This window comes from Terrapene carolina, unplaced genomic scaffold (genome assembly GCF_002925995.2).
Source record: "Terrapene carolina triunguis isolate 2854851 unplaced genomic scaffold, T_m_triunguis-2.0 Scaffold89, whole genome shotgun sequence".
NCBI lineage: Eukaryota > Metazoa > Chordata > Testudines > Emydidae > Terrapene > Terrapene triunguis.
Window position 1 is genome coordinate 23,535,287 of NW_020664440.1, and position 24,940 is coordinate 23,560,226.

The window sequence follows — 24,940 nt, forward strand, 5'->3', positions numbered from 1 at the left end:
TCCAGACAAGAAAATAACCGTTGAAGATGTTGAAATGCCTATAGTGATCCTTGGGGACCCAGCCTACCCCTTAATGCCATGGCTCATGAAGCCATACACAGGATCCCTGGACAGTAGTCAGGAGCGGTTCAACTATAGGCTGAGCAAGTGCAGAATGGTGGTAGAATGTGCATTTGGACGTTTAAAAGCACACTGGCGCAGTTTACTGACTCGGTTAGATCTCAGCGAAACCAATATTCCCATCGTTCTTACTGCTTGCTGTGTGCTCCACAATATCTGTGAGAGTAAGGGGGAAACGTTTATGGTGGGGTGGGAGGTTGAGGCAAATTGCTTGGCTGCTGATTACGTGCAGTCCGACACCAGGGTGGTTAGAAGAGCACAGCAGGGCGCGCTGCGCATCAGAGAATATAATATATGGAGATATACCTATCTCAGAGAACTGGAAGGGACCCCGAAAGGTCATCGAGTCCAGCCCCCTGCCTTCACTAGCAGGACCAAGTTCTGATTTTTGCCCCAGATCCCTAAGTGGCCCCCTCAAGAATTGAACTCACAACCCTGGGTTTAGCATGCCAATGCTCAAACCACTGAGCTATCCCTCAAGCTTTGAAAACCAGTTTCATGACTGGCCAGGCTACGGTGTGAAAGTTCTGTTTGTTTCTCCTTAATGAAAACCTGCCCCCTTGGTTCATTCTACTTCCCTGTAAGCCAACCGTCCTCCCCTCTCCCTTTTGATCACCGCTTGCAGAGGCAATAAAGTCATTGTTGTTTCAAATTCATGCATTCTTTATTAATTCGTCACACAAATGGGGGAATAACTGCAAAGGTAGCCCGGGAGGGGTGAGGGAGGAGGGAAGCACCGGGTGGGGTGGTGGAGGAGGGGAGGAGGAAAGGACAAGGCCACACTGTACTTCAAAACATATTTATTGAATGCCAGCTTTCTGTTGCTTGGGCAGTCCTCTGGGGTGGAGTGGTTGGGTGCCCGGAGGCCCCCCCACCGCGTTCTTGGGCGTCTGGGTGAGGAGGCTATGGAACTTGGGGAGGAGGGCAGTTGGTTACACAGTCTGTGCTCCTGCTGCCTTTCCTGCACCTCAACCATACGCTGGAGCATATCAGTTTGATCTTCCAGTAGCCTAAGCATTGCTTCCTGCCTCCTCTCATCACGCTGACTCCACCTATCATCTTGATCCCGCCACCTCTCCCCTTGATCCCGCCACCTGTCCTCTCGCGCATCCATCCTGTCCTTGCATTCATTTTGTGCTTTCCTACACTCTGACATTGTCTGCCTCCACGCATTCTGCTGGGCTCTTTCAGTGAGGGAGGACTGCATGAGCTCAGAGAACATTTCATCGCGAGTGCATTTTTCTCGCCTTCTAATTTTTGCTAGCCTCTGGGACGGAGGTGATACGGGGAGCGTTGAAACATTTGCAGTTGCGGGAGGAAAAAAAAGGGAGAGTAGTCTGTAAAAAGACACATTTTAGAGAACAATGGGTAGACTCTTTCACAGTGAACCAAGCTGTTAACATTACATAGCACGTGTGCTTTCTTTACAAGGTTGCATTTTGCCTCTTATATTGAGGGCCTGCCGGTTTGGTGTGAGAGATCACACACGCAGGGCCGGCAGGCAATAGAATTCGGCTTGCAGGCAGCCATGGTAAGCCACAGTCTTTTGACTTCTTTAACCTTTATAACATGTGGGAATGGTTTCAAACAGCAGCGCCCTCATTTCACATACCAAGAACCCGTTGGGTTGGCCATTTAAAAGGAGGGGTTGCGGTTTTCGGGTTAACGTGCAAGCACAAACCCAACTAAACCCTCCACACACACCCGATTCTCTGGGATGATCACTTTACCCCTCCCCCCCTCCGCGTGGCTAACAGGCTTTGGGAGTACTTCCAGGAGAGCTTAATTGAGATGTCCCTGGAGGATTTCCGCTCCATCCCCTTACACGTTAACAGACTTTTCCAGTAGCTGTACTGGCCACGAATGCATCCCAAGTCTTCAGGGCAAATTAATTATTAAACACGCTTGCTTTTAAACCATGTATTATATTTACAAAGGTACACTCACCAGAGGTCCCTTCTCCGCCTTCTAGGCCTGGGAGTCCGCCATTGATGGAGTCCACGCACAGGGCTGGGGTAGTTGTAGGGGCACCCCCTAGAATGGCATCCAGCTCATTATAGAAGCGGCATGTCTGGGGCTCTGACCCGGAGCGGCTGTTTGCCTCTCTGGCTCTTTGGTAGGCTTGCCTGAGCTCCTTAAATTTCACACGGCACTGCTGCGGGTCCCTGTTATAGCCTCTGTCCTTCATGCCCTTGGAGATTTTTTCAAATGTTTTGGCATTTCGTCTTTTGGAACGGAGTTCTGATAGCACGGATTCCTCTCTCCATACAGTGATCAGATCCAGTACCTCCCGTTCGGTCCATGCTGGAGCTCTTTTGCGATTCTGGGACTCTATGGTTCACCTGTGCTGATGAGATCTGCACGGTCACCTCTGAGCTCGCCACACTGGTCAAACAGGAAATGAAATTCAAAAGTTCGCAGGGCTTTTCCTGTCTACCTGGCCAGTGCATCTGAGTTGAGAGTGCTGTCCAGAGCAGTCACAATGGAGCATTCTGGGATAGCTCCCGGAGGCCAATACCGTCGAATTGCATCCACACTACCCCGAATTCGACCCAGCAAGGTCAATTTCAGCGCTAATCCCCTTGTTGGGGAGGAGTACAGAAATCGATTTTAAGAGTTCTTTAAGTCGACAAAAATGGCTTCGTTGTGTGGATGGGTGCAGGGTTAAATCGATCTAACGCTGCTAAATTTGACCTAAACTCGTAGTGTAGACCAGGGCTTAGTGTAAATCCTCTCCTCCTATAAAGGTACTCTCTAGAGTACCTAGCATTATGGTGCCACTAAAGAGAAGAGACAAAATGACTGAAGTGAGGGGCCATTTATACCAAGGGACCTCTGGTGAGTGTACCTTTGTAAATATAATTATTAATTAGGTTTTTTTGTTCTTCTTTTAGTAGTGTTCTTATGGGTGCGCCACTTCAGGTGCGCATGTGCCTATGCACCTAAAGTGCTGCACCCTTAGGGGGACACATCTTGAAGCAATCTAGTTACTGCACCTGGTGAGTAACCTCTCCTCTTTTTTTGCTTTCTGGTAGGTGGTGCCATAACACTAGCTGTTCTACATGTTTGCTCTGTAAGAGGGGGGGGAAAGAACTCTTGACAAACCAATGTACTGGAACATATTTCCTACTCTGAAGAGAACAGTTGACTGTCTTTGCATTGTTTAAAACAAAGTATTGGGGGGTGGGGAAATCAAGGTGGGAGGATTGTTTCTGATTTGTAACAATTCTTCGTATTTCTTTCAGTACCTAAGTCCTCTGTGGCTTCTGCTGTTTCTGGAAATCCACAATTAACCTGAAGATTTAAAAAACTGCCTCCTCTATAGAACTTTTTTTTCCTCGCTGCTTGTGATCCAATTTATACAGATATAAAATGTCTAATTCTAAATATGTGAATGATGAAGACTTTGATGATGACATCCCCACCCAGAATGTTATTCAACAAAGCTTGCAGCATATCCATAAAAGTGAGACACTTACAGATTCTGCAGAGAGTGATAGGTAATACTTTGCTGTGGAGTATGTTCTGGCAGTGTAACTGGGAGCTATGTTACAAGCTATTACTATGTAATAGTCTATTTATGTTAGTATTTTTATATGTAACCCTGCACGATAATGCTTGCCATTGTAGACTGCTTGCTTAATGTTACTGAGGTTCATCTACAAGCTGCCTCTCCTTTTATATGTACACATAATAGAGGGGAGCTGTTTGAAATTTTCCCAAGTGAAATTTGAGAGCACTTGAAACTTACTTGTTTGGGGGTTTCAGTGCACATTTATACCACATTCATCAAAAGGGTGACTAAAGTTCACAAATCTTATATTTTTGTGCTTGTACAAACCTAGGACTTCCAAATAACTCTTGGGAGGGAAAGAGGTGTGAATCCATGTAAACTGAAATTGAAGAATATATTTATATTGTACTCTTTGAAAATTATTATATATGAGCTAAGAGTTATGGTTTATACTGGTACAGGCTCTAACAAAGAAAAAGCCCCATGTTCTATGCAGCTATAACATGCAATACAAACTATTTTTCTATATTAAAACTTGAGTTCTAATTATATGCTTATCCTTCATCATTGGGATTTTTGTTACGAAGATTAGGAACTGTGATCAAGAGAATGTGAAATTCAGCTTCCTTTTCAAAGTGAATGCGTTTCATTGAGTCACAATAGGTAACTAGTGCAAATTGGGAATAAGCAAATAATAGAAAAAAAGTAAGTAAAATAAATAAGTAAATTTTGTGAATATCTACTATTTACAAAACAAATCAAAATGATTCTGCTCTGTTATTAAGCAGCAGATAGTTACAGCATTTACTTATTTATTTTTACTTTAATAGCATGCATATTTTTCCTTTAACTGATATAAATTATAATTATTTTGTTCTGTTTGTGCAGATTCCAGTTTGTTATGAGCACAGAACATGGAAAGATAATCACAGCAATACGGGCAGTTAAGTACAAACACACAAATCATCACTCTATTCTAATTTAATTGGTGTAGGAAGTTTTGTTAAGGACTGAGTAGGTTGCATTCTTCCCTCACTTTCTAAGAACTGAACACCCAGAATGATGTTTTGGGCACTATGCTACTGGAGATTCCATCTTTCAGATGAGATGCAAAATTGAAGACCAGACCACTTATGATCAGTTAAAGATTCCGTGGCATTTTTAGCAAGAGTAGAGGTAGTAAAAGTAGCTTTTGTGTGTTACTCAAATTCTAGCTTAATTTTATTCTGCATAGCTGAAAATTCATATATAGATTCAGTTGGACAAGTATTAACTTCATGTTGCAAACTCTTGTGTAGAGTTCCTTTGAGCTGTTCAGTAGCTGTCATGTTCTATTTCAGAGGCAGCTGAATTTCAAATGTTTATACTAATTATTTATTATTTATATTTTTATACTATTTATTTACTATTTGTATTATTGTAGCATAGGAAGCCTAATTAAGCATTGATTATAAGCATATAATTCTGATATATGCAGCTTCTGAAATGCTTTTGGAGGATTCCTCTAGAGAAAATGAGCCCAATAAATCACTATCATTAGCTCTACATTCATTTAAATCAACCTTAGATAGAAAATTGTTTTGAGAAGCAAAGTTGCCAGTTCTGGCTGTAGTAATGGGGTTGGCGATACTCAAAATATTCCTTGATGTAAGTGGAGTCAAGATTTCAATTGTGTTGACATTTCTCTTTTATGCTAAGTAGTGTGATATAATTCTGCAGGCCAAGAAGCAGACTTGCTGAAGTTGATGAGGCACAGTTCAGCTTTTAAGGAAGCTGATCAGCGAGGCTGGCTTCCTTTGCATGAAGCTGCAGCACAATTAAACAAGAACATCCTAGAAATAACTCTGAAGGGTAAAAAGCATTCTGTGCTCCTCATTTGTAAGTTTTACTAAGTCAGTTTTGATGATTAGTTCCATTCCCAATGTGTGCTATTCTCCTGGGTATCTTTCAGCTTCAGACCCCATTGTGTGGGAGCAGACCAGTCTGAAAGGGGAAACTCCTCTCTTTGTAGCAGTAGACAAATGCTTCTTAGACAATGTCCACTTTCTCCTGCTCAGTGGCTGCAATCCTAATGTTAAGAATGAAGAAGGAGATTCTTCTTTAGTTATAGGTAAATCAAATAATTTTTATGGTGGGGGGAAATTCTATTCATGTCTTTCATTGCATGAAAAATTTGTTTTGTATCTTGCAATCTTTTGTTGTTGACTGTAAAGTCTGTAAAACTTTCAGTTTCCAGAATTTTATATATTTCCATTGGCCATGAGAAAGACAGAGGAACACTTTGTCATTTACTTTTCTTTCCAGTTGGTATCAATGCTTTAACTAAAGCCCAATCCATTCTAAGGACTAACACCCACAAAAGGACTAACACCCAGAAATCCAGTTGAGGACCTGCCTATACTATTAAACAAGTTTCCTCAGACAGGTATGATTGTAGTATAGATGAGCCATAACTAAATGACATATTAGGGATGGTGAATCAGTTCAGATAAAATAAGAATCTGCACAATCTTTCCCTCAAAACTTGAACCATGCCTTTTTTTTTCCAAGTTCAAAGAAAGTTTAGTTAACTTTTTTTCAGAATCCCTCATTTGTGCTTGCTTTTGCACTTCTGGGGGCTGGCCAGGATTGGAAAATGAAGCATCAATGTATTGTGAGAGAGTCTGTTTTTGAAAGATTTTTACCCCTTTGGAGGTCTGAAAGTATCTCATAACTTTGGAGATTAACCACCTCACTTCTTCTAACGATGAACAATAGATACTTCCTCTCTTCCGGCATCAGGGCTATTTGGTGATGTCAGGTGATTTTCTGCAAATCAGGGACTTATTGGCTACTAGAGCTCAGTTATTTCAGTCTCCAGTTGGTGGAGAGTCAATATCTTTGCCAGCTAAGTAAAAAGTTTAAAAAATGGAGTAGGCTACAAAGTCCTATGGGAATTTCTAGGTTCACACCAGCATATGGGATGTTGTGGGACTCTTGCTCCAATGTGCAATGAGCTGTCCCTTGCAGAATCACAACAAAGCTAAGTTCTGCAGGCTCTCCAATGCCGGGCATTGCCCAGGCTGCCAAGCTCTCACATGCAAAGCAGACCCTGCAACTGCTTCTTACCTCCCATAAAGGGGTTGAGAGTGAGAGGTAAAATTTTAAAAAGGGAAAACAAAAAGTTGAGAATTTCTTTCTCAAAGACTCCCTCAAAAGCAAGGAGGTCTAGATGACCCTCCTCTTCCCAAGGCACTCTACATGGCAAGGGTTCAGCGGTCTAGGTGGAACAAGACAGGTCCTCCCCTCAAAAAGGATTCATGTTGCCTTCTTCTGACTCAATCCTAGCTACCACGAACAAGCAAGGACCCTGCTGCAGGGGTGCTGTAACAGTTTGTATAGTGGTGATCCGAGAGCCATTGAACCAAACTGTAAACCCTGTATATGATGGAAACTACTTCAAGCCAGGGGGTGCTGCCGCACCCCAGAACCCCTACTGCCAGCACCTATGCCCTGCTGTCTGAACCTTAGAAGGATGCTATTAATTTCTTAAGTGTGCTCAGAAATTCACATTGTTGGAGTGGTTGTTTTCCTGCACAAGGGCCAAGGAACGAGAAAAGTGAAGAAAAAACATTCTGTAACATCCAAATCCAAGTGGATAAGCCATATAAACAGGGAAACTTGCTTTCAAAGCCAACTACACTAGAAAGTCAGTTGCATCCTTGGCTGAGAAGGTGTACACCTCTCTAATACAGCCACCTGGGTTACATGTTCTCCGCTGTTTAACCTGTAGTATTTGGAGAATGTAACATCAGATACTGCATCGTTTGGTAAAAGTGCTGCAGGCAACTGTGGGACACTAATCTCTCTCTTCTGTATGACAGTGCTCTGCTTTTCAATGGTATAGAAGATCACAGAGATAGAGGGAAATATTCCCCATCTATTAATTCTCTTTCTTAGATATCTCTGTATATAAATAGAACAGCTGAAAGCAGAGTAGAGGCTCTCCTGGGCAGTTGCACAACAGAAACAATAGTGTGTAGAATATTGTTAAATAATATTTTAAATAGCTGATGTTTCACCTATTATCTTACAGCAATTAAACATGATTTATATGAAATTGCCTCCCTGCTGATAAGTTTTGGAGCAAATGTAAACTTGCAGTGTGTCAGTAAGAGGACAGCTTTACATGAAGCAGCCAGACTAGGCAGGAAAGATATCGTGAACCTTCTGCTTTGCTCTGGAGCAGATCCTGATCCCCGCAGTGCATATGGGCTCACTCCCCTAGCGCTGGCTGCACAGATTGGGCATACAGAAATTATGGAAATTTTACTGCGAAAAGGTGAGAATTTATATAAAAAATTTTAACAGTTTGTTATGTTGGTTTAATAACTGGTGGTTGTCAGAAAGATCCTACAAAGTTCTTATTCTTTAGACTAGACAAGGGGTTGAAATTGCATAGCCATGTGTGTTGGCAGAAAATTCATGATTTCAAAATGTTAGTAAATTAATCCCCCTCCCATTGAGGGCATGAATAATTGTCTGTGCGGTGGCAAAGTAGAATTGCTAGCTCCCCTGTTAGTACAATATTACCGTACCAAAATAAGGTTTTGAGTGGAAATGGAAGCCTTGTGACATTCTTACTACTAACATAGTGGACAGGTATTAATATATACAACCTAGTATATAAATTGATGGTTTTGTGTAGAGTGTTTTAGAGTGAATTACACCAGTCACTTTGTATATTCAAGGGTATGCACGTTAGCACATAGGAATGACTTTTTCTGCACAGTATCCTGTTTTTGTTTGCTCACTACAGTACATCTTTAATCACCTGAAGAACTTCACTCTTACAAAATACAGGACAAGCACAGCAGTTAAGAATTGTTGGTATCATTACATAAACTACTAAATTTCAATATTTTTCTAAGACATCCATACTACATTATTTTTTCAAATCATTATTATATCTACCCAGATTCCTTAAGTCTTTCAAAAGTTTTGTGGTTAGAATACTGTTAAACTAATCATCATATGACATGCCTTTTACACATAGCACAGATAACATTTGTTACTAAAGGGATACCTCCAACTAAAGGAGCTTTGTGACCAAGCAACATAAATGCATAAACACAACACAATGGAATGTTTTAAATATATTCCTTCCCAAAGAGAACTGTAGGCTAAATCTACCTGGCCTTTGTTTACAGTTACAGAGAGCATGTTCATTATGAATTTTCAGTCTTCAGCTAACACTTCATCCTGTACTGTGGCCTAGACACTATTAAATTGAAGATGGGGGAAGAGAAGATAATTGCATTTCCTTTTCCTCTTGATTGCCATTAACTTTGCCATGAAAAAAATGTAAATGTCATGTTAATGGCCACTTCACTTTGAACGGTCCCTGGCAATATTTATACTAAACAATCTGTTCCATCTTGTATTTAGCTGTAGCACTCTGACTATATTTCCCAGACCTGAAGAAGAGTTCTGTGTAAGCTCAAAAGCTTATCTCTCTCACCAACAGAAATTGGTCCAATAAAAGATATTATCTCACCCACCTTGTCACTTTAAACATCAAGATTTTGTTGTTAAGACAGTAACTTTTGTTTCTCCTTCATAATGTTGTTTCTGCAGATCTACACTATAAAAGCCTGTCTCTGGCCTTGTCTACCTGAGAACATGTTGTAGTATTTAAACTGAACCACTACGACAGAGGTTTAACCATTACTAACTGACATATGACTTGTGTTTGTATATACCAGGGATCGGCAACCTTTGGCATGCGGCCCATCAGGAAAATCCGCTGGCGGGCCGGGCCGGTTTGTTTACCTGCAGTGTCCACAGGTTCAGCCGATCACAGCTCCCACTGGCCGCGGTTCTCCATTCCCTGGTATACGCCGACCACAAAGTTGTGGTCAGCATTGTGTCAGCTAATGAAAGCATTTCCAATCATGCTTAAATAAAATAGTATTTACTCATGTAGACAAGCCATCTCTGGAAGAGAGTGAGACACTTTGGAGTGGAGGATTTTATCCCCCTTCGTTCTATAATAAAGGGGGATGCATGCAGTCCCCCACACTCAAATTGCCTTGAAATGGATTCCATCAGCATGTGATAGGGCATACACTATCAGAGTGTGGATCTGCAGAGGCATGGGAGTTGTGGGGGGAAGAGGCCAGCAGAAGCTCTCTGTGAATGAGGGGGAGCAAGGGGAGCTACTGAGACTCAGTGAGGAGGGTGGAGGGCTGAGGGATCAGGTCCAAACTCTGAAGGGCATCTTTGCACTTCCTGATGTCCTGTGCACTGAACACCCTCTCTGTCCCGAGCTATGTGCTGGTGCCCTGTCTCCCAGCCCACCCTGGCACATGTGGCCCTGTCCCTTCCCTGGGCTAGGTGCCTCTGCTGGGACCTGCAGTGGCTGGAAGGGGAGGAGAGAAGAGCTGTTCCTACCGGCTCCCCAGCAGCAGGCTTGATCTCCTGCACTGCAACAGTCACTCCAGCTCTTCCTCTGGATCTTGGTCTTGCCACTGCCCCCGATCCCCATGCGAGCCAGGTCCCACTCTCACTTTTACAAGATACAGGGGCGGGGGGGGGGGGAGTGAAAGCATACATAAGTCCCTTTCCCAATATTTCCATTGCAGTGGCAATCTCCCCTCCAGCCCCTGGCAGAGGCAATATATTCAAAAAATAATATTTGGTAAGTGAGCCTTTTTCAGTTTATAGTCTCCATGTCTTTCTGTTGTAATGAAATGTATCTCACTCCTTTTCAGGTCTCTGTTCTGTTGCTTTGTACATTTTTAATTTACCCTTACATATGTTTGTTCTCTGCTGAATTAATTGCACTGTATTTAGTCTAAAAAACAACTATTCATGTAAGAGAATAACACGCAATGCAATCTTCTAATTATGGTGTTTCATTATTATGAAGATTTTTATTACAATAATGCCCAAAGAGATTGGGGCCTTACTGCACTAGGCAATGTACAAACACATAGGAAGTCAAGGATGCTACCTCAAAGGATTTACAGTGAGCGAAAACACTGGCTATTGCTCTAACATTTATGTTTCATGAAGAGTAGAAATCACAGTACTGTAGCAATTGGGGAGTTAGAGATACTAATTGTTACTGGATATTTACAGTAGCTGCTATGAAAACCCTTGTTCCTTCTTCCCCTAGGTGCTGATGTCCTTTCACAGGCAGCTGATTGTGCTTCCATATTATTTGAAGCTGTTGGAGGAGGAAATCCAGATTCACTCTCTCTTTTACTAGAATATGGAGCTGATGCCAATGTGCCAAAACACTCAGGTCACTTGCCTATCCACAGAGCTGCATACAGAGGACACTTTCTGTGAGTTGAAATGAAATAAATATTTGAAAAATAAGAATGAGTAATGATGAATAGGTTCTGCAAAATATGTACATTTAAAGTTTATACAAAAAAAGGCAGTTAAATACCCCCCTCCCACACACAAAAGCAGTGTGTCTCCCTTTGCCTTATAAGCATGAGTCTTCAGTGCCTGAATGTGTCAGGCCAGTCCAGATAGGCTCAGCACTCGCTTTGTTTTGGGGGAAACATTTAACCCCTTACATCTCCTCCTGCTTCCTTCATAAAAATTGTTATTGTTCTTTGAGAGCTGGTCCCTATGCGTAGTCACTGTGGGTGCACATGTGCTCTGTGCACCATGACTGGAAATTCTACAATCTCAATGTCCATTTGGTCTGCACCTATGCCACTTTGTGCTGTGAACTGAGGGCATAAGGGGTGACACAGAAACAACCACCACTCCAGTTCCTTTTCTACTGCTCACACTCTGGAGCGAAGCCCTCTTATGTCCACAGCCTTCTAGCTTCATCAATCCATTCTCTGTAAATATTGTAAATAGTTGTATTAGGTTTTACTGGTTAGTTAGTAGATTCTTAAGTTGTAGTTAGTTAGTGGAGATCAGGTTCCCACCCCCACCATTTTTATTCCCTCAGTGTTCGGGGCACTTAAGCCCAAGATCCAAGGCTTCAAGCCTTGCCTTTTCTGGCCTCCTGTCTTCCCAGTTAGCAATCTGCAGGAGAGTTACCTCTACACTGCCTAGGGGAATCTTACTTCCTGTCAAAGTGTGAGATCTGCTACTCTGTCCCTGCTCATACTAGTGCTCCACCACCATTGTCCTGTCTCCAGACCCAGCCATCTATCAAGAAGTCATTTTGAAAGGATGATTGAGAGATGTCAGCCAGTCTTTGCAAAAACACTCTCTTCCCCCTTTTGGTAACTGTCTAGCCCATTTCCTTTTGATGTGGAAGCATCTAATTTCAGAGAAATTAGTTTTAGACATCTCAATAGGCTATACCATTGAGTTTCTGGCTACCTCTTCTCCAAGACCTCCCTTCCTGTCCCTCTTCAGGGACCTCTCTCATAAGAGCTTCTCCAGGTGGAAGTGGACTACCTAATCCACCTAGGTATCTCCTCAACACCAGGGTAAGGGCTTTTACTCCAGGTATTTCCTAACCCCAAGAAAGAAGGCGGGTTGCAGACCCATTCTGGACATCAGGCAATTGAATGTCTTCATCTGTCACTCAAGATTCAGGGTGATTACCCTGGCTTCTATCATCCCCTCCCTGAATGAAGGCTACTGGTTTGTGGTTCTTGATTTAAAGGGGTTTTATTTCCATATAGATATCTACGTGGTGCACCAGAGATCCCGGTGTCCCATGGTAGGCTCAAAGCACATCCAGTACAAGGTGCTCCCCTTTAGATTTTGAACAGCGCAAAGGATTTTTTACAAAGGTCATGACGGTAGTGGTAGCGTACCGAGGTTGGCAACACCACCATATATTCACCTGTCTAAACGATGGGCTCCTCAAGGAATGGCCATATAAGGAGGTGCAAGTAGAAATTCTGCCCTGCTCGACCTATGCCACTCCTGAGAACTTCAAGTAAACGCATGAAAGTCCGCTTAAACAGTTATTGGAGCAGTGCTAGACTTCCATGCAGCCAGAGCCTACTTACCACAGGTCAGATTCCTCATGATTAGAGACCTCAGTATCCAACTTTGCCTCAGTCATCAGATGACGGTCCAATCCTACTTGGTCCTCCTAGGACAATGACGGCATCCATCTATGTGACTCCCTTTGCCGGGTTCCACCTATGCAGTCTCCAGACTTGGCTACAAGAGTCTATGTTCCAAACAAGGACTCCTTTGACAAAAGAATCAGACTTCCTCTCACTGTCTGAGCATCTCTCACCTTCTGGGAAAAGAGAGACAATGTTTGTGTGGTGGTTCCTTTACTCCCACCCATAAAGGTAATCATGATTAAGGCTATGATTTGGTCACGGAGGTCGCAGACGTCACAGAATCCGTGACTTCCATGACCTCCATGATCTCAGCCCTGGCGGCTGGGAGCTGCAGGGTACTCCCACCTCCCAGGGTGGCCAGGAGCTGCAGTGGGGGCCGCCTGGAGTGGTGGGGGTCCCCCGCAGCTCCGCAATCCCCGTGGGCAGTGGGGGATCCCTGGCAGCTCCTCAGCTACTGCTGCCAGCAAGGGAATCCCCCGGAGATCCCCAGTCCCCACGGGCGGATGGGTCCCCCACAGCTCCCCCACTTGCGGGGAATCCCCCAGACCTTCCCAGTTCCCGGGGGGCCGCCACAGGTTGGGTTTCCTCCCAGCTCCCAGCCACGGGGCAGCTCAACCTTCCTTCCTCCCCCCCCCGTTTTGTCATGGACATTTTTAGTAAAACTCACGGACAGGTCACGGCTTCTGTGAATTTTTGTTAATTGCCCATGACCTGTCCGTGACTTTTACTAAAAATGTCCATGACAAAATCGTAGCTTCAGTCATGATAGATGCATCCCTTTTAGGCTGGGGAGCAAACTTGAATGAATGTATAGCTCAGGGCTCTAGACTCCACAAGAGGCCACACATGACATTACCCTTCTCAAGCTTTGAGCATTCCACAGAGTGTGCAAGCAGTTCCTGCACTTCATCCATTCTACTCAGATCCAGCTCAGGTCAGGCAACATGACCACGGTTTAATATATAAACAAACCGGGGGAGCAAGGTCCATATCACTCTGCAGCGCTGGAACTGGTTCACCTAGCATCAAACCTCCCTTTCTGCCGTGCACCTGGCAGGGATTATGAATTTAGGGATTAGCAGACAGCCTAAGCAGGAATTGTCACAAAGATGTTAGTGGGAGCTCTAATTGTCAGTGAGCCAATGGATTTTTAACCATTAGGGATTCCCATCTTGTGACCTCTGTGCAGCTCAGGAAACCATAGTCCCCAGCTTATTGCTCTCAGGATGCTCACGGGTGCTGCTCCAGAAGGGATGCCTTCCTAGTGTAATGGCCAGACCTGTCAATGTTGATATTCAAGCCTCAGCTGAGGATGCTTCCTTCAGTCCAGCAATCCTGAGATCTGTGGCAAGAGTTCTTCCTTGCACCCACCTCCTCAACAGTTATTGCTTGGGAGTCTCCTAGAGTGAATACCCATAGGGACCAGCACTTGTAGAAGAAAGGAGGGGTACTTACCTCATAGTAACTGGAGTTCGAGATGTGTGCTCCCTATGGATATTCATGACTCACACTCCTTCCCCTTTGCTTTGGATGACTCGTGGTAGAGTAGGAACTGGAGAGGTGGTTGGACCCTACTGCCTCTTATACCCAGGTGCAGGCATGGACCAGTGGACACTGCTATTGAAGGACTTCTGGTCCTGGGTGCATGGAGTGCATGTACACCTACAGCAAATACCCACATCTCAAATAACTCCAGTTACTATAAGGTACGTAACTTTCCTTTATTGTGCTCTAACTGGATGGTCAGGTGACTTAGGCCAGAGCTGTTCCACATCCTCTCCTGATGTACCTGCAGAGAGCAGGACCAGATATAAAAACAATTGCACTTGGTGCTTTAAACACATTAAACTGTCACACATGCCTGTGGAATAAGGATCACCTTCATTTTACAGATTGGGAAACAGAGGCACTGGAAGTGTTGGGTTGCTTTCAGTCATACAACTATTCAGTGCCCAAGTCAGGAATAGAACTTGATGTCTTAGGTCCCAGACCACAGCTTTTAGCTACTAGTAACACTGCATTGTGGTCAACAAATAGGGGCTCTCCCACTTTCTGTAGGTTACAGAAGAGCGAGAGCTCTCTACAGACTTCTCCAAACTGATGGGATGGGGAAGTTCTTCTCTAAGGAGTCATGATGTTATTCCATTAGCTAAAAAATGGGAAATGGAATGTTCCTGAAAGACAAAAGGGAAAGACATAATATTTGATGCTTAGTCCAGTAATTTGGAAATCTGTAGGATTGATAGCTGGTTATCATGTAATTGTCAGAGGTTAAGGCCAGTGCAGATGTGTAGTATGCCAGGCTACTCATTTGGTAGTAAATGAACAACACTGTAAGCAAAGCAAAACACAATTCTGTAACCCAGCTAAGATGCATGTAACAAAGACTGCAGCACAGAGAAGTTCAAAGGTTGGTACTAGAGAATATATAGATATATATTCCTTCTTTTTTCTTTCTCCAGAGCTTTAAAGCAGCTAGCTTCAGTTACTGATTATGCTGCCATTAAGGAGAGTGGGATAAGTCCAGTTCACTCAGCAGCAGCAGGAGCACATCCTCAGTGCCTTGAGTTTCTCCTCAAATCTGGGTTTGATGCCAATTTCATGTTGCATGAGAGAGTTCGCAAAGGCTACGATGATCAGAGGAAATCAGCTTTATATTTTGCTGTCTCAAATGGGGATATTTGCTCAACTCAGCTGCTTCTGGATGCTGGAGCCCTGCCAAATCAAGACCCCATTAAGTGCCTCCAGCTAGCCTTGAGAATGGGCAACTATGAGCTAATCAATCTACTGCTTCAGCATGGGGCCAATGTAAATTACTTCTGCAGAGTGAATACGACGCATTTCCCCTCAGCTCTGCAGTATTCTCTAAAAGATGAAATCATGTTAAGAATGTTGCTGAATTATGGGTACGATGTGTACCGCTGCTTTGATTGTCATCATGGAGACAACATTCGTTCCCCATATGCCTTTGAAGGATGGACTACTTCTGTTATCAAAGACAACATGGTAAGTACTTCCCTAGGAATTTTATGTCACTGTTTTGCTGCCACTATTTTTCTAGAAATTAAATAAATTTACTTGTTGTTGATGTATTATAATGAAATATAGTTTGCTAATATAGCATGTTTGGAATTAAAATACTATACAGACTTCATGTATAAAGGAAGTAGTAGACAGAGTTCTGAAGACAAGTTGTGGTGGTAAATTTGAATGTGAAGCCTTGTTTATGATAACAATAAAATAGTTTCAAGGATCAAATTCCAGACAATGTGAATTATGTGAACTGTATAAGTGAATGCCGGTCTGGCTACCATAAAAACAGCTTTTATCCAGGAACTGACAGTATAGAGCAGACAAGAATATAGTTTACACCTGATGATCCAATATGCAGATTAAAAACAAATGTACGCAGAAAAGTCTATTTTAAACATGAATTGCAAAGAAAATATATTCTTCAAGTGATGGTCTCTGTGTATATTCCACTGGGGCTGTGCACACACTCCAGGTGCCTGAGACCAGAAGATTCTTGCTAGCAGTGTTGTCTGTGCCTGCACCCTTCTTCTTCTCATGCTCCAAACGAAAGGCATAAGGGGGCGGTGCGGATGGACTGCCTTTCCAGTTGATTCTTGCAGCCTGAGGCAGAACTCCTTTGCTAGCTATGTATCATTAGTTAGCATTCTTCTGCTTCTATTTGTAATGATCTGCAAATAGGTATTAGATACATAGTTTTTATACTTAGTGTAGTTTTAGGGCTTGTCTACACGAGGACACTTCAAAAGTTAATCTGAATGAACTAAAGGTATGAATTAAAAGTGGGTTAATTAAACTGCACTAAACCCCTGTGTGGAGATTCTCACTCAGAATTAAAGTGGCCTTATTTCATTTTAGCTTTGGGTTTTTCGACAATGAACATTTAGTTTGTGGCAAACTGAGGTGCGAATCTACCCCATACTAGCCTGCTGCAGACTAACTGTCTGTGTAGACTCTGCTGATGCTCATTAACAGTTTGCTAGCTTGCTTTAATCTAGTCCATTTCAAAGAGGCCTAGATTAAAGTGAACTGGTGGACTGTTAATGCATATCAGCAAGGTCCACATGAACAGTTAGGCCTTGTCTACACTGCCGCTTTACAGTGCTGGAACTTTCTCGCTCAGGGGTGTGAAAAAACACACCCCTGAACGATGCAAGTTTCAGTGCTGTAAAGTGACAGAGTAGAAAGTGCACCAGCGCTGGGAGTCGCATTCCCAGCGCTGGTAGCTACTCCCCTTGGGCGGGTGGTTTTTTTTGCAGCGCTGGGAGAGCAACTACACAGCCACATTAAAGCACTGCTGCGGCAGCGCTTTAATGTTGGTAGTGAAGACATACTCTTAGTCTGCAGCAAACTAGTGCAGGGTAGATTCAAACCCCCGTTTGTCATGAACAAATTGTTCATGTAAACAAGTCTCAAATTCACTTTGGAAGTAAATTAAGCTAAAACGAATTAAGGCCACTTGAATTCTCAATGGGAGTGTCTATATAGGGGTTTAATGCAATTTAGTCCACTTGTAATTCACACCTTTAGTTAATTCAGGTGATATTTCCTGAGTGTCTCTGTGTAGACAAGCCCTTACCGGTTCAGGGCTTAGGGGGTCCTCTCCCTATTCAAACCACTCCTTCCTCCATAGTATGCCCAGGACCCCAAGATTCAAAAACTGTGCATCTTGCCCTCAGGCCTTTCCAGTCTGTGATGACTACCTCAAGTGTCTCTAGTGCCTCAGGGAAGCCCACATCCCTTTGAAGTACAGCGTTTGCTGATCCTTTCATAGCCAAACCTGTCAAGCTCGTGAGCATAGACTTTGAAGATTCCTAATGGATCGTGCTATGAGGCCCCAGTCTGATCCTGGCCTATCAGACCCCCCTGTACTTTGGGCAGAAGAACCAAGAAGTGCCTTCCAAGTATGGTGGTCTCCAGCTTCAGGACTGATAGGAGTAAATTAAAGGACTCTTCCAAAGAGGGAAGTAAATACTTGCTGAGAAATGTGAAGGCCTCTTCTCTGAAACCCTCCAAGTTGGGGGAGATTCTGTGCCTCAGTATGGAAATCTGAGGAGCTCACAAGAAGCACAGTACCATTCCCCTGGCTCTGAAGGGCAAAAACACCCCAAAACAGATGCTAACTGTAGGAGCAGGACCATCCCTGGTACTGATTAGGGAAAAACAACAGTGGACGCCTCGTACACTGACGCTACTGATGCATCATGAAAAGGAATTGCCAGAACCAAAGACTGCAATGAGACTGATACCACTGGTGCCATGGAAAGAAAGAAGCCCCGTCCACTCTCCTGCGTCAGAGGATAGATAGCAGTGTGCTCAGGGGCAGTGTATCTACATGGTGGACCCAGAATCCCTGATTCTGTTGGAACCGATCCTGACAAGGGAGATCCCTACACCATTGGTCCAGGGCATGCATGAAACAGAGAGCCACTCACCAGTACGATCTGCAAACTGGAACATAATAAGGCCCATAGAACCAGTTCCTCTCCAGCACAGGGGGAAAGAATTTTATTCAAAATCATTCCCAATAAGAGAGGAGGCTTGAGACCCATTCTAGATATCAAACAGTTGAACATTTTCATCTGTCGCATGAGGTTCAGGATATTTAAGCTGCCTCCATAGTTCCCTCACTGAACAAGGGCAATTGGCTTGATTTAATTCACACATCTTGATTCAAAAGATGCTTATTTCTACATAGACATCGCCCCGTGCACAGGAGATCCTGAGATTCACCATGGGCCCGGACCACTACCAATACAGAGTGCTGCTCCCCTTTGGCCTCACAACAGTGCCAAGGGTATTCGCAAAGAGGCTATTGGTAGTGGCAGCCCGCCTCTGCCACCAGGACTCATGAGTGTTCCCCTACCTCAATGATTGGTTACTCTCATCAAATGGTACAGATGGCAACCACATCTCTCCTCAGTCTCCTACACTAATTGGGGCTTCAAGTAAAAATAGAAACATCCATTTTAATTCCCACCTCACAGACTATAGACTTTATTGGGGCGACCCTGGACTTTATCAGTGCTAAAGCATACCTACCTCATGGTTACAGTCAGTTCATGAGGCCTGCCACTATTTCCTACCCTTCATTCAGACCTTGCATATCCAAGTCACACTTGACAACAGAGTACTACATCAACAAGGGGGGAGCAAGGTCCACTGCTCTTTGCATAGAAACAGTCAATCTGTAGAACAGGTGTATCTGCCACCAGATCACCCTCTCAGCAGTGCACCTCCCAAGGGTATACAGCATGTTAGCAGACAGTCTCAGCAGGCACTTGTCTAGGCATCATGAATGGGAGCCTACATGAGTTGGTAGTACAGAACATATTTCAGCAGTGGGGTTCCTTATCTTGGAACCTCTTTGCATCTGAGAAAAACAGGAAATGTCTGGCCTACTGCTCCAGAGGGGACGCATTTCTAGTTCAATGTTTGGGCCCACTGACATACACCTTCCCACCCATTCCCTTCTTACCTTGAGTTCTGAGGAATATCAAGTAAGAGGGAGCATTGGTGGTATTGCTTTCTCCCAAATGGCCAAGACAATTCTGGCTTGCCAGCATTCTCCAGATGCCAGCATGCCCATCTGTATCCAAGTCTTCCTGGACCTGTTGACCCAGGACAGAGACAAGCTCAAACATCCCAAGCCAGCATCCATCCACCTAACAGCCTGGTATTTGAATGGATGACAAACCTAGAAAAGGCATGTTTGGAGGCAGTACAATCCATCCTTAGGATTCCACAGGGAAGTGCTACACAGCAAAGTGGGAAATATTTTCCATCTGGTGCCAACGCCGCCTGATAACCCCAGAGAGTTATCAGGATGATAATCCCTGCCATTTTGGACTACCTTCTCTCCTTAAAAACTTCAGGATTATATCTTCACTCCCTGCAGGTGCACTTAGCAGATGTCAGCGCACCTTTCGCCCATCCTGTTACAGTAGGCGTTCTAAAAGATCGTCAGAACCTGTCTTCCAAGAATGAAACTACCTCGATATGGTAGTCCTAAGTGTAGCCCTATCAGCATTAACAAAGGCTCTGTTTGAACACTTACCTTCATGCTCCTTAGTCCACCTATCAATGAAGGTTGCCTTTCTGGTTGCCATCGCCTCATCTAGAAAAGAGGGTAAACGGGGGGCCCTTATGGCTGATCTGCCTTACGCAGTCTGCCATAGGGACAAAGTTTCCCTGAGATTATGCCCAAAATTCACCCCCAAAGTGATCTCGGAATTTCATCTAAAGCAGATTGCTCACTTGCTCGTTTTCGTCCCCTAGCCAAATGCCACCAGTGAGGATGGAAAACTTGATTCTCTGGACGTCCATCAAGCTTTGGCATTCTACTTGCAAAGGACTAAATCCTTTAGGAGATCACCTAGGCCAGTGGTTTTCAAACTTTTTTTCTGGGGACCCAGTTGAAGAAAATCGTTGATGCCCGCGACCCAACGGAGCTGAGGATGAGGGGTTTAGGGTGTGGGAGGGGGCTCAGGGCTGGGGGCACAGACTTACCTCCGGCGGCTCCTGGTCAGCAGCGCAGCCGGGCTGCAGAGACAGCTTTCCCACCTGTCCTGGCACTGGGGACCGCGCTGCGCCCCAGAAGCAGCCAGCAGCAGGTCCAGCTCCTAGGCAGAGGTGTGCAAGTGGCTCCATGCAGCTCTCGCCTGCAGACATCGCCTCCCCACCATTGGTTCCAGGCCAATGGGAGTGCAGAGCCGGTGCTCGAGGGTGAGGGGGAGCAGCAAGCGGAGCCCTGTGGCCCCCTTGTCTAGAAGCTGAACCCGCTGCTGGCTGCTTCCGTAGGCACTAGCCTGCCTTAGCTGGCAGCACTGCTGACGGCACTCTTAACGTACCGGTCGGTGGTGCTGATCAGAGCTGCTAGGGTCGCTGGGTGCTGAGCAAGGCAACCTGATGCCTTACATGCCACGACCCAGTACTGGGTCGCAACCTGAACTTTGAAAAACACTGACCTAGGCTGTTTATATCCTTTATGGAATGCATGAGAGGGGACACAATCTCTTCTCAGAGACTTTCCAAATGGATTTTGGCCTGCATACTGCTTTGTTACAAGTTAATTGCAGTTCCTCCCCCACAAGGTGTGATGGCTCAATCAACTAGTGTCCAATCTGTATTGGTAACTTCACTTTGAGAGGTCCCTCTCCTGCAGTTCTGTGAGACTCTGTTCACTCCTTCAGGAGCTGATTATGCCATGATGCAAACTGCTACAGCTGATGGATCCTTCAACAGGGCAGTCCTCCAATCTGTGGTAAGCAAGGGTCCTTGCATCCTCCTCCTCAATGAATACTGCTTGTGAGTCACCCACAGTGGAATACACATAGGGACTATGTACACTGTGGAATACACATAGAGACCATCACTTGGAGAAAAAAAAAAGGTTATTTACCCACAGTTTTTTGATGTGTAGTCTTTGTGTATTCCACTACCTGGCCTTCTTCCCCTCTGCTGTAGATCCTTATGTTAGGGCCGTTTGTAGTAAAAAGGCAACTGGAGAGGCAGTCGGTCCGCACCACTCCATATGCTCTCATTTCAGAGCACAAAGAGGAGAGGGATACAGGAATGGATCAACAGACACTTCTGGCAAGAATCTTTTGGTTTCAGGCATATGGAGTGCATGCACACCCAGGATGGAATACAGATAGCAACCATACAGCTAGAAGAATTCTAGTTACGGTACAAGTTTTCTTTTTGCCCTTTACTGCTTATTTATAGTTTGTTTTATATTAGAAGTATTAGGGCTTTCTTTGCTGGAAGACTTTAGCAAAAACCATATCATCACTTGAAATGGAATGCCACAAAGCTGTAGCCTGAGCTGCCACTCATCCAATAACTCCTTCTCTGTCCAAACATGTTATGATTTAGGATGGAGGAAGACCTGCAGCATAGGCAACTGCTTTATGTGACATTACAATTCAGGCCTTGCAGCAATCATGCCAAAGAAGGCCTCTAGCAAAGAGAACAAACCATGAACTGGCAGTTTTTGATATTCAGGTTAAAAAAAACACACACTTGAGGCAATCTTTATGAATTGCAAAGGACTAAAACAAAAATATTTTTTCTTGCTTCACAGCTCATCTTTACATTTTCAGTATAATACAAATGTAACATCTCACACCTACAAGTGTGGGTGCGCAGTTACCACAAGTGCATGTGGTTCTAAACCCTTTTCCCTATTGTATTATAACAAACGCATGCACGGATGTGCACATTTTAAACCTGCTGGTTGAATGTTCACTTCCATGTAACTTTCACAATGGCTTTAAGCTAGTTGAGACTGAAAGCGACTAGCCATCAGTTTTTCACATTCTGTTTGAAGATTTATGTGAAGCTTATTACAACCAGTCCAACCTCTGAGTGATACAGCACTCACCCACTCCTGGCTTTTCTTTGGGAATTTAATTGTTTATGTCCTGCAGAGGAATTTGAAAAGGGGAAATGAGTCACAGAAATGTTGAATGCTATACTCTTAAATATGTTGTTTTTTCATCTCTTAGTTCTGTGACGTGATAACGCTGTCATGGCTGAAGCACGTAGCTGGGAAAGTAGTGCGAGTGATGCTAGATTATGTTGATCATGTTAGCATCTGCTGTAAACTGAAAGCAGTTCTCAAGGAACAGACACTATGGCCAGAAATCAATTCCATTTTGAGTAAGTGTCAGATGTTTCGAGTTTTGGATATTTCAGAACTCTAGAGGACACCACTTTTTGGCTTGCTTATTTGCTATATCATCTTGGCATCATTGGACCAGATCCTCAAAGGTATTTAGGTGCCTAACTTTTATTGATTCAATGGGAGTTAGGCACCTACTTACCTTGGAGAATCTGAGCCAGCATTGCCTTGTCCTGCCCATCCTTATAACAAAAATCAATTAAACTTCAGACTGAAGTAAAATTTCCAAATACAGTAGGCCTTGGAAGTGTTTGCGATAAAAATATTACTAAGTCAAATCTGTAAGAATGTGTATCATTTTGGGTGGTTCGGGAGTTCCCTAGTTACAAAGCAGCAGTAGGATATACTTACTGTAACTTAATTAAATGCATGCACATTGAGTCCACAGAAATATATACTTATACTTTGTTTATGTTGCTCAGGACTAAAAGCTTTTTCCTACACTATTGCTGCTGCAATAAACTCAGGTCTTTATATAAAGTATATAAATTGGCTGTTTCTTTCCAATTAGATTATTTTACTCTAGTCACATAAAGCTGTTAGCTCATCTGGCCCTGTCATTTCCCCCACTAGTAACTGCAAGTGCAGTTAAAAAAAATAAAGGGGCAAGGATGACGGCTGTGTAATAGGGAAAAGTTAAAACACCCTAACCACTCATTGTAGTCTTTTTATTATTCTCCCGCCTCTGTGCCTTAATGAGGCAACAGACAACCCCTTTATGCTTTAGGCCTAAATTACCCTCTGCCAAACTTTTTCTTCAAACTTCAGTTAATTTGTGTTTCAAGCTTAGATTCACAAAAAGTAGGCTAATGCCTCAGTTGATTACACTTTCAAATGTTACTATGATGTATTTGGTGATTACTTAGGCCTGGTCTACACTGGGGGGGATCGACCTAAGATACACAACTTCAGCTACGAGAATAGCATAGCTGAAGTCGACGTACCTTAGTTCGACTTCCCTCGCGTCCTCACAGCACGGGGTCGATTGCCGCGGCTCCCCCGTTGACTTTGCTTCCGCCTCTCGCCGACCTGGAGTTCTGCAGTCAACAGGAGAGCGATTGGGGATCGATTTATCGTGTCTACACTACATGTGATAAATCGATCCCCAATAGATCGATCGCTATCCAGCGGGTAGTGTAGACGTACCCTTACAAAAGGCCAGATCCTGATACCCTCACACATGTTGGGTAGCTGCTTACTTCTAGGAAGCACCCGTGATTTCAATGTGTGTGTTCAGAATTAACATACTATGCAACAAGTGTTAGGGAATCAAAATCTGGACCAAAGTTTCTCAAATGTTGCTTGGGGCTATCATGCAAAAGTGAAGTTGTTTCTTGTTTGATTGGTAACAGACAAAGTCTTTTTTTTTTTAAGCAAATCCACGTTCATTGAAACATCTTTGTCGTCTGGAGATTCGGAAATGCATGGGTCATTTGCGTCTGCGTTGTCCTGTCTTCATGACCTTCCTTCCACTGCCCAATCGTTTGAAAGAATATATACTGTACAAAGAATATGATCTTTATGGACAAGGAAACTGGATAGGAACCCACTAACCCAACTGCATAGAATCATAGGCCTATATTTTGGAGAGAATATGCAAGTGGACAAAGACTGTATTGTATGCAATTCTTTTTCACTACTAGGATTTTAGCTTCTAAAAACCAACAAGTCACTTTGGTGAACATTTTTCTGGATAAAAATAAAAAAAGTAGAGTACAGAAAAAGTATTGGAAACTCAACATGTAGCCCTCATAGCAGAAAAAGCATCCAGAACTTAACAGAAGCAAATACAGGTAATGGCAATAATATTTTAAAGTTATCTAGCATCCATGTTTAGGTCAGCATTTTCAAACAACATATGGAATGGGAAGTGTCCTTCAAGGTATGTGGGTCAGATTGTAACCAGGAGTTCAAATTCTTCTCCAAACTTCTTTGGAGCTGCAACTCTTGCTATACTTCTACATCCTGCTTCTGTTGAACCAAAGTACTGTCCTAACAACCTACGCTGGGGTATTTCAGTTTCTGACTAGAATCAGGGAGAGGCTTTCCCCCTGCTCCCACCCAAGAAGAGCTGGGAGGAAGATGAAGTTGTTTGACAAGGTTTTGACTTTTTAAGCTTTGTTATTTCATCCAATTAGCCAGTCCCCAATTTTAAGCAGTGAAATGGGGTTAAAGGCCATAGAATTCTTGTTATAAACAGAGCGCCAGTATGTAGTGAAACATTCAGCGTTTGTGTTTTTTATTCGACATCTGCTTTCCTGTTAGAGAGGGTAGTTCCACATCTCATTCTTGGTATTTAAATGTCCTGTCACCACAGTAATTAAGCGCTGGTCTACATATAATCTGACCTAGAGCAATCTTATTTTTTCCTCTTAAAAGTTATAAGGATGTCCACAGATATTTGGAGTATATTTTGGACCAGCTCCCTCAATTTCCCACCTATTGCCATATTTTGGGGGAAGAGTTTAGAGAGTATTGGTTGAATTTCGCATGTGTAGCATTTGAATACCATCCGATGCAATGTTAATGCAGAACTTGGAAGAT

At 43.6% G+C, this 24,940-nt stretch overlaps 1 protein-coding gene across 1 annotated transcript; it reads left to right on the forward strand.

Annotated features, from left to right (window-relative positions):
• The first annotated feature begins 3,492 nt into the window (after positions 1 to 3,492).
• ASB14 (ankyrin repeat and SOCS box containing 14) lies at positions 3,493 to 24,552 on the forward strand. Its single transcript, XM_024220418.2, has 9 exons — positions 3,493 to 3,620; positions 4,523 to 4,573; positions 5,349 to 5,485; positions 5,586 to 5,744; positions 7,710 to 7,955; positions 10,794 to 10,965; positions 15,144 to 15,687; positions 22,221 to 22,374; positions 23,771 to 24,552. The coding sequence occupies exons 1-9, from the start codon at positions 3,493 to 3,495 to the stop codon at positions 23,947 to 23,949; spliced, it is 1,770 nt and encodes a 589-aa protein (XP_024076186.2). The 3' UTR covers positions 23,950 to 24,552.
• Positions 24,553 to 24,940: the final 388 nt, after the last annotated feature.